Source organism: Melanerpes formicivorus, unplaced genomic scaffold (assembly GCF_026170545.1).
Source record: "Melanerpes formicivorus ecotype bairdi unplaced genomic scaffold, bMelFor1.0.p_v2 SCAF_53, whole genome shotgun sequence".
Lineage (NCBI taxonomy): Eukaryota > Metazoa > Chordata > Aves > Piciformes > Picidae > Melanerpes > Melanerpes formicivorus.
The window spans coordinates 4,714,602-4,724,245 of NW_027142405.1; the positions used below are offsets into that span (position 1 = coordinate 4,714,602).

A 9,644-nucleotide genomic window follows, 5' to 3' on the forward strand; every position below is an offset into this window, starting at 1 on the left:
CTGAGCTCCTAAAAAGAGAAGCTACTGCTGAAGGTATCACGGCTATTTTTTGTTCACTGACATCACTCAGTGTTATGCACTTTTTTGATGTAATAACATTTTTATTTGTATCTGCATGATCTGGTTATCACTGAAATGCTTCTAGGTGAGGAAACTAGACAGAAAAGAGAACTCTTGTCATACAAATAGTTTACAACATTTTCAAATTCCCAAGATAAATGCTGTTAATAGCTGCAGCCAAAATTCAGGCAAACGTGCCTGAAAGTTGCTGATGATCCTGATGCTGTGCAGTGTGGCTTTTCATGCAGTTTCCAATTAAAAGTAGCAAAGCAACACAAACACCACGATGAATTGTTTCAGTGATTTGGCCCACGGGTACTTAGCAATTGCTGTCATGGATTAAGCGGCACTTCAGAAGCTTGAGATAGTTGTCAATTTTGTGGGAATCTCGGCGGAGGCAGTGCAGCAGGTTATAAAAAGCAAAGAGTCTGGAGTCCTCATCAGCGAGCTGCAGGGATGGGAGGCCTTCCCACTGAGAATAAATTTCATTGCCGATCTCACCAGAATGAACCTAAAGGCAGACAATGGTACACTGGCAAGTGATAGTGAAAATGACTGGATAAAGAACAACAGAGAATGTAAATGCTGGCCTTGAGGAAATGATAGTTTCCAGAGTACCGTTTGTAGAGTATTTCCTGTTCTGCTTCCCACTCTTCTGTATAATGCCTTATATCTTCATGTGGATTTTGAATGAATTTGTCAAATTATTTTTGAGATTATTTTGCTAAAATATGTAAAAAGCTTAACTGTGTTAATGGTGTTTGAAGAGAACTAGAGGATTAACCACTGTCCAACGGAATCTGACTTTGCAAAGAGATCAAACCTGCCTTTGTGCATGGACTCATTGGTGAGATTTCTTTTTGGCTCCCTTCACCTTGAAGTCATTGTTAGCACTCGTTCCTGAACTTCTTTGGGTGTATCTCCAGCTGTGTCTCAGCCTAGCTCTTAGGTTCTGATACAGGCAACTTCAAGAGTGTGTTACCAGACAAATCTCTCAACAGTACCTTTTCAAATGTATTGTACCTTAGATTCCATTAAAAAAAAAAAAGTGAAAATGCTGAGTGATACAGTGACCTCTAATGTTACAGTGCCATGTGTAGGAACTCATGCAGTGAGTTACTGTCCTAAATGAAGATTGGTTTAGATCTCTTTGTTTGAAAGAGTCAGTCATTCATTTTCTCATGTCCCAGAAATCTACCTTTCATACCAGGAAGGCAGACTGTGCCTGTTGGTACTTGCGCATCTTCTGTATTTCCCATCAGCTGTACTTTGTAAAAGCACATAGGGAACTATCTACAGAACCTGTATCACTCAGCTTAAGCAACAGGCAAATAAGAGATAGACCTACTATCTCCCAAATGATATTTGCCAGTCTTGTCTTCAGTCTCCTGTAAATAACATGAATGAGAAGCTGGTTACAGGGTAACTGTAGCAGCACCTGATTTCTACCATTATCTTGGAACCTTGCCTGCACCCTTTTACATATGGCTATGGGGCAGAAATGTATTTGATTACATTGATAAACGCATTTGTGGCCTGGATAGGCTAAGGTTTCTAAGTAAAGGAACACTTAACTGAGAGAGAGACTATAAGTGATACAGGGGAAAATGGTGGATGTAGTGATGGTGTCACTCTTAATGCTGTTCAACTGTTCAGAGCTTAAGCAAAGGCCAGTAAATTCAGAACCTCTTCTTAGCATCTAGATTACTGACAGAATGAAGTGTTCAGGGACTAGGAGAGGCTTCTTTAAAAATAAACAAGCTAGATCTGATTTTATTCAGGAAAGCTTTCAAACAACTACTGATAAAAAGAAGTTCTCAAGTATGGGTTTTGTCAGACAATGGCTTTCTCCCTTACAAGTGTAGGGAGAACCAAGTCAGAGCCAGAGGCGTGGCATGGAAAAACAGAAACAAGAGACATCATGAGTACTTTACTGTATGCCACATCTCTGCAATAGCCCAGACTTCCAGAAGAGCTTTAAACACAGCATCTATTTCTGAAAACTGTGCACAATACCTCTCTGTATACAGATGTTTATAAACATGCTAAAACGTACATATACATATGTGCATGTGAAGAAACACAGGCACAGCCCTTGAAAATCAGGATTGCGAATTCAAAATACTCAAATATAGAATGACAATTACCAGTCCTGATGGTTACACCTTCTCTTGAAGCAGGACTGGGAGTACCCTGGATTATGCTCTACCAGTTACAGCACATTGTCACTTTAGAAATGGTAAGACAGTGGAAGAAAATCTATCTTGATTCAACTCCCCCTTTTTTTCCTTCACAGAATCACCGCATCACCGAATCACCAAGGCTGGAAGAGACCTCAAAGATCATCAAGTCCAACCTGTCACCACAGACATCATGACTACTAAACCAGGGCACCAAGTGCCACATCCAATCTCCTCTTGAACACTTCCAGGGATGGTGACTCCACCACCTCCCTGGGCAGCCCATTCCAAAGGCTAATGACTCTCTCAGTGAAGAACTTTCTCCAGGCTAAACAACCCCAGCTCCCTCAGCCTCTCCTCATAGGGCTTGTGCTCGAGGCCTCTCACTAACCTCGTTGCCCTTCTCTGGACACATTCAAGTGTCTCAATGTCCTTCTTAAACTGAGGGGCCCAGAACTGGATACAGTATTCAAGGTGTGGCCTAACCAGTGCTGAGTACAGGGGCAGAACGACCACCCTGTTCCTGCTGGCCACACTATTCTTTATGCATGCCAGGATGCCATTGGCCTTCTTGGCCACCTGGGCACGCTACTGGCTCATGTTCAGCCAGCTGTCAATCAGCACCCCCAGGTGCCCTTCTGTTTGGTAGCTCTGCTGTTTCCTTTCGTACTCCAGATAGGGAGCACCTGTAACTGTATGTGTTTACTTCCTCACATTTACAGGCCAGAAAGATGGATGTGAAGGACATAAGACATACCCGTCCAACTATTTTTTCCATTCCTTCTAGAAGCCGCTTGTTTTGTTCTTCAATCTCTACAGCTTTCCAGAGGATGGTGTCTGGAGCTTCTTTGATTCTTTGTACTTCAGAAACCAGATGGACCAGGGGATCATTCCAGGAGCGCAGCACTCCCAGTACTAAATTCAGCAGGTCTTCGTGCTGCCCACCCACATTAAGAAAAGACAGTCAAAATAAGAAGGATAAACGCTGGCAGCATTAGGAGGCATTTAGAGAGATGTCCTCAGACATAGTGATTTGGGAAATTATTCCAGGACCTATCCCTGAATGTGTTCTATAGTCCTCTTTTCGATCACTGTTGTGGGTTTAAAGACTGGATGTCTTAACCATAGAGAAGTCCTCCAGATGGACCAGATAGCCTGGTGGGTGGACACCGGATGAGTGTAATTTTTGTTAATTCACTCCCATAATCCTGCATCTACTCCTAAGCAGAAATGGGCATAATTGTTTGTTCTTCCTTTCCTCTCTCTGCTCTCTTCTCAGAGCTCTGAGCTCTTACCTCTCTGCTATTTTCTTGCGGGAACTGAAGCCTTCAGCCTTGAGCAGCTGGACTAATTTTTGATGTGTAGTTCAGGTCTGGTTGGAGGGGTGGAGGGGGCAGGGAGGTACTGTGGGGGCTTTGAGGACTGGGGTTTTGGCCTGTTTGGGGGGGGGGGGAAGGTTTTGCAAGGTTCTGGACTAGTGAGGTTTGGTTAAGCCCAGGTTGGAAAGAACAGGGCTGAGGCTGAATATGAACTCATGTATTTTGTATGGTTTTGTATTGTTCCATATAGCTGTGAATAGCACTTCCATTTAAATGCCCAATTCTTTCCAATCCTGTTTGGAGCATTTTTTCTTTTACTCCTCTGGGGAGGGGTAAAAGAGCTTCTGACCACTCTAAAACCAAGACAATCACCTCTGTCCAATTGCATTTTATAAGTTTGTTATTGGTGGTACCATATTAGTATAAACATCTATAATATTGTAGTGGAAAACATCAGTAAGCTCTCTCCATGTTAAAAGCTAGCAAGCAGAACTGTGTTCCATCTCTGTGGAAAAATACAAAACCAAAACCCAAACCCAACAAAACAGAACTCCTTATCTGATTTTCAAGGAACATCTTAAAAACCCTTTTTTTTTTTAAAGGTTTAGTGGAAGGTGAGCATTATGGCAAAGCAGTAAATAAGTTTTACTGCCTCTGCATAACTTATCTCTGTCCTCCTCTTTGCACTATAGTTCCTCCAGCTCTCTGATTTCAAACTTTGTCCTTATTTGTAGGGAATAGAAATTCATAAGGGTTACAGTTATGGCAGTATTCAACCATTTCTTCTTTACTAGATGCATTGCCTCTGAATACTACCAGACTTGTTATGTACCCAAAGCTGTGAATGCTATTGCCCCCAACAGAGTTTCTGAATGACATACCAAGAAGATCACTATACTGGGATTGCAAGGATATCACCAACAGGAAAATGATGAAAAATTCTCCTTGTCAACCCCCCTTTCATACAGCTGTGCTTATTTGCTCTCCAGAGTATTTTCAAATTGTATCTGTGACCATAGGCTGAGCAAGACTATCTACATCTACCCTTAGGTTTATAATTATTCCATTGACGTATGTTTCTCTTTGTTTTGTGAACACTGTTGCCTACTGGCAACAACAAAAATACCTGTTTAGCATTTTTTTTTTAAAGTCAGTGTTTTCAGTTACTGGAATATTTTGCCTACACAGCAAATGCAATTTTTTTTTTTAATGTTTGTTAATATAATAATTTTCTATAAGATTTTTAAAGCTAATTCTCCAAGGTGGAGTGTTCTCAGTACTGTACAAGCATGGTAACTGGCATTACTCCACAAGGTTATATTGTAATTGGAAATAAGATGCAATGACTGAGTGTAACATACAGGAAAAGGAAGGGAAGATGAAAGTTACTGGTACTTACATATTCTGTACAGTCTGCAAATACTTAATCTACTTTTCTTGGATTTTTCTTTGTGCTTTCCTCTTGTTGTTGTTTTTATTTTGATTGAGCTGATTTCTCTCTCCCTGTGCTGCCTATCTATTCCTTAACCCTCCGTCTTCCCCACCTCCCCTTGCTCTATCTCACACTGAATGACATTAGAAGTGGGACTTACAGGAATCTGCTGAGCTTGTTCCTTATCTTCAGGAGTGGTTAAAGAGGAAGTGTGGCATCCATTAACAGCTTTCGTAATAAAACCCCGGCCCTGAGCATAGCGTTCATCCTGCAGATCAGCAAGGGCAGGTATTATTGAAACAGATAAGTAAGAAGAGCTTCAGTTCAAATACTATATATAACTCGTTGTTCCAATGCTTTTATCACTGCTTTTATGCTGTAAAAGTCAGAAGTTTATGGCAAGCCTTTAGAGTGAAACTGGCATCCAGCAAACTAAGATTTGTCCCACAGATAAAGAATGATGTGAAAATAGTATCTTTTAGTAGATCTTAGCAGTGGAGAGAGCTGTACATGGATTTAGTCACCACTGGGAGTACCACTGTGCAGCAGTCATATTTGTTTACTTATTGAAGGATTTAATATACTAACATATGTTTGTGCTTAAAAAAAATGTATTAAATTGCAATTTTGTATTTTCTTACTCTCAGGAAAAGGCAGAGTACTTACAAATTCATTGAATATTTCTGAAGAGAGGAAGTGGATGTAGTGTGACAGTTTAACTGCTCGGTCAAAAAGTTCCCCAAGGGAAACCTGGCAATTGACAGATCCACTGGGGCAGATGGGTAAGGAGGTCACTCCTTCCTTTGTTAGGAGCATGTTGGACACCAGAAGGACCACGACCACCAAGCCTGTTCAGGTTTAAAAGATAGAAAAATGGAATCACACTGACTGGTATGTGCATTTAGAAGTAGAATAGAAATAGAATAGGAATAGGAATAGGAATAGGAATAGGAATAGGAATAGGAATAGGAATAGGAATAGGAATAGGAATAGGAATAGGAATAGGAATAGGAATAGGAATAGACCAGACCAGACTAGGTTGGAAGAGACCTTTGAGATCATCGAGTCCAACCTATCATCCAACACTATCTAATCAACTATACCATGGTGCCAAGCACCCCATCAAGTCTCTTCCTAAACACCTCCAGTGATGGTGACTCCACCACCTCCCCAGGCAGCCCATTCCATTGGCCAATTGCTCTTTCTGTGAAGAACATCTTCCTAACATCCAGCCTAAACTTGCCCTGATGCATCTTGAGACTGTGTCCTCTTGTTCTGGTGCTGGTTGCCTGGGAGAAGAGACCAACCCCCATCTGGCTACAACCTCCCTTCAGGTAGTTGTAGACAGCAATAAGGTTTCCCCGAGCTTCCTCTTCTCCAGGTAGCTTTCAGAGCTAGATGCTGGGTGATTTTGGCTCAGGGTCCAGGTACTGGCTATTGAAAAATGAGTGGAGAAGGGAAACACTTTAATTCTGTTATCCTTTCTCCCTTCTGTCATGTCATCATGACTGCATAGTAGAGCCAGCTATGCAGTTTGAGGAGGCAAAGTAACCTGGTTTGCAGTGTACACTATATTCCAAAGTCTCTGTTGAGCCAGACTTTATTACATAATGCTAAATGGAAGAAAAAAAAATCAAACTTCTTCAGAGTATAAATATATATAGGTGATTATATTTGTACAGTTATATAAGTTTGGAAAACAGATTGGTTGGGGTGGTTTTTCAGTTGTTTGCTTGGTCATTTTCTTTATTCTCCTTCTCTTCCCACAGGTCCTTTTCGTCTTTGCAAACATTTGGAGTTTAAACTAATTTTGTGGGAGGGTGGTTAGGTCATTCTCTTAAGGTTTTGATTGTCCTGGGAGTTCCTTCAGAAGATTTCCAGCAGCTGTGCTGTTTTGCTGTTTAGAGTTTAACCCTAAATTGCCTAGTGCTAAGAAATCAGAGAGAACGTTTGTCTTTTCTCCTAAGCTTTGGAAATTTATGGGGAGGACTTCTCATTATCTAAACAATAAAACCTAATCTGTTTAAAAAATATTATATTAACTTAGTAGAGTCAAATTTTCTATTCAGTGAAATAAAATGTCCACAGGGGAAAAAAAATTGGAACATTTAAAAAGGAAATACTTGGTAAATGAGTGTGCTTTTCCAAACAACACTGTCCTGTTCTGTGAGAGTTTTAGTTCTGGAAGCTGGTTTGCTACCTGTATTGGTTCACTGGATTTATTTTAAATGCTAAATTAAAGTGTTCTCCAGGAATCAGCAGGACAGTCCCTAATGTTATCACAGTATCACAGTATCACAGTATCACTTAGGTTGGAAAGGACCTCGAGGATCATCGAGTCCAACCTATCAACACAGACCCCATGCCTAGACCATGGCACCAAGTGCCACGTCCAATCTCCCCTTGAACGCCTCCAGGGTCGATGACTCAACCACCTCCCTGGGCAACCTGTTCCAATGACGAATGACTCGCTCGGTGAAGAACTTCCTCCTCACCTCGAGCCTAAACCTCCCCTGGCGCAGCTTGAGACTGTGTCCTCTTGTTCTGGTGCTGGTTGCCTGGGAGAAGAGGCCAACCCCTTCCTGGCTACAGCCACCCTTCAAGTAGTTGTAGAGGGCAATGAGGTCACCCCTGAGCCTCCTCTTCTCATGGGATAAGTTCCTTCTAGGAACTTCTAAAGCCAAGAAAAGTATGATTCCACAATGTTGAAGTAAGCCCCCCTCCTCCTCCTCCATGGACTAAGTGCATGCTACAGTTAGAAAAGTACTCTGGGGAATAATTTTATGAATAAAAAAACTTGAGACTTGTTGGCTTGCAAAGTTGAAGATGACTGTGAAAACTTTCACTGCAAGTTTGCAACATCACTTCTAGAGTTGTGGGGAATTACTTTTAGTCATTGCCTTCTGAGTGGTGTAGCAAAGCAGTCTGCATCCAGTGCTTCATGTGCAGGTGTCACATCATTTGAGCTAATTTTCTGTGACACTGCCCAGTGCAAAGGTAGTCTTACTAGACAGAAGACTGAACCAAAAAGAGACAAAGCTGCTTTCTAATTCCAAACTTTGAACACCTAATATTTGAGGTGAAGGTAAGTTTCACCATTACTGGAAGACTAGGTGGCTGTAAGACCTCGTTTTCTCGAGCTGATACATTTCAGTCACTTCCTAATTCAATCTACATTTAAAGAAATATAAAAGTCATCGGTAAGTGAATGGCAAAAGTCTTACCTTTCAGCGAAGCCCCCTTGTTGATCATGGTGGGCATCCTATATGATGCGTTGCTCTACCAGAAAGAAGCCTCAGTACTTGCGCTTATTCTCTTCACATGCCCCTTTTATATACAGTCCAAGGTCCATTTTGCATACATTCAACAGGTTGAGGGGTTTACCTCGATAATTACAAACATCAAATTGCCTTTCTTCCACATTCATATTCAGTATTTTTTGTTTCATATTTTTAACTGTGAGAGGGAATTTCATTAACAAATTCAGCTGTGGGATCCCAGGTATGGTTGGATGAAGAGAGTGCCAAAATTTTGCCCCGAACAAGGTGCAAATGCCATTGATCCTAGAAAGCTTCAGTTGTTAATGACAAAACAGTTATTCTCAATGTTTTTAGCTTGCTCTTTCCCTTCCTCACAACTGTCTTCTTATCCTTCCTTTTTTCTTCAGCCCTTCAAGCTTGCCCATGTTAAAATGATGACTATTTATTAGAAGCAAACAATATTTTACAATATCCACATGAGAGAAACTGCACTGAAATTTATCCAGAAAAAGGGAATGGAGGCTAATGGAAATACAGATTACCATCTGTAAAATTATAGATATGACATTCTGAGTGTATGGCTCCATACAGCAAAATGATGATATAACTGATTCTCAGACTGAGAGGAGTTTGGAAAAATGAGGGCAGTTCTTATGTTAAAAAATAATTGGCAGCAATTAAAGAGAAAGAAATTGTCTGCTTACTGTTCAATCACAAAAGTTTCATGAATAAATTAGCATTTTTTTTGGTTTAAATAAATCTCTCTACAAAAGCATGAGATTGTTTTCTCTGCTTGAAAACTCTCTGCGTAGAAGATGTCCATTTCCACCGTACGCAAAACATGTGCTGTCGTAAGCAGTGGGATTTGCTTCCACATCTAATGTGTCTGTGGTAATCTACAAACTAGCCTTGGCAGGTTGGCCCTGTTCTCTTCTTGTGTGAAGCTCATCTCTATGAATATGTTAGCAAATGTATAACCTCTCATCTGTTTTTCAAGCCCACTTACACATGAAAAGACTTTCCAAATTAGATGATTAAAATGTATAAGGGAGACAGCATTAATGAATTTTCTTGCCCTCAGACAACTTGTTCCATACTTGTGGAACAGGTATGTATGTAACCCAGAATCCTTCATTATTTTGTAACTATAGATATGGTTCTTGAACTGATGATAAACAAGGGAGAAGAAAGATAGAGTGTTTAGAGAGTAAACCATAGAAGGCATCCCTTGGGAAGCAATAAAAGTTGACGCTTCAGCACCAGATGAGAACTAGTAGCAAGTGATTTACATCTGCTAAATTCTAGGCTGTGATTGCTAGAACAATTTGTTCTGCTTACAGGCTGGATCTTGTTTGGAAATTGAGGCCCTGCTGAGTAAATGAAGCTGTTGTTG

The 9,644-nt window shown here is 40.8% G+C and overlaps 1 protein-coding gene across 1 annotated transcript; it reads right to left on the bottom strand.

Annotated features, from left to right (window-relative positions):
- Positions 1–379: 379 nt before the first annotated feature.
- On the bottom strand, positions 380–8,243 carry PRL (prolactin). The gene is made up of 5 exons (XM_068160859.1): positions 8,216–8,243; positions 5,658–5,839; positions 5,152–5,259; positions 2,998–3,177; positions 380–571 (listed from the first exon to the last, which is right to left on the bottom strand). The coding sequence occupies exons 1-5, from the start codon at positions 8,241–8,243 to the stop codon at positions 380–382; spliced, it is 690 nt and encodes a 229-aa protein (XP_068016960.1).
- Positions 8,244–9,644: the final 1,401 nt, after the last annotated feature.

Bases quoted from the DNA above. Each gene is read 5' to 3' on its own strand.
- PRL (XM_068160859.1), bottom strand. From the start codon at position 8,243: ATGATCAACAAGGGGGCTTCGCTGAAAG. The intron at 5,260-5,657 runs GTAAGTACTCTG...GCTGATCTGCAG, and splicing joins CAGAAATATTCAATGAATTT to GATGAACGCTATGCTCAGGG. The intron at 3,178-5,151 runs GTAAGTCCCACT...GTGGGTGGGCAG, and splicing joins AACAAGCTCAGCAGATTCCT to CACGAAGACCTGCTGAATTT.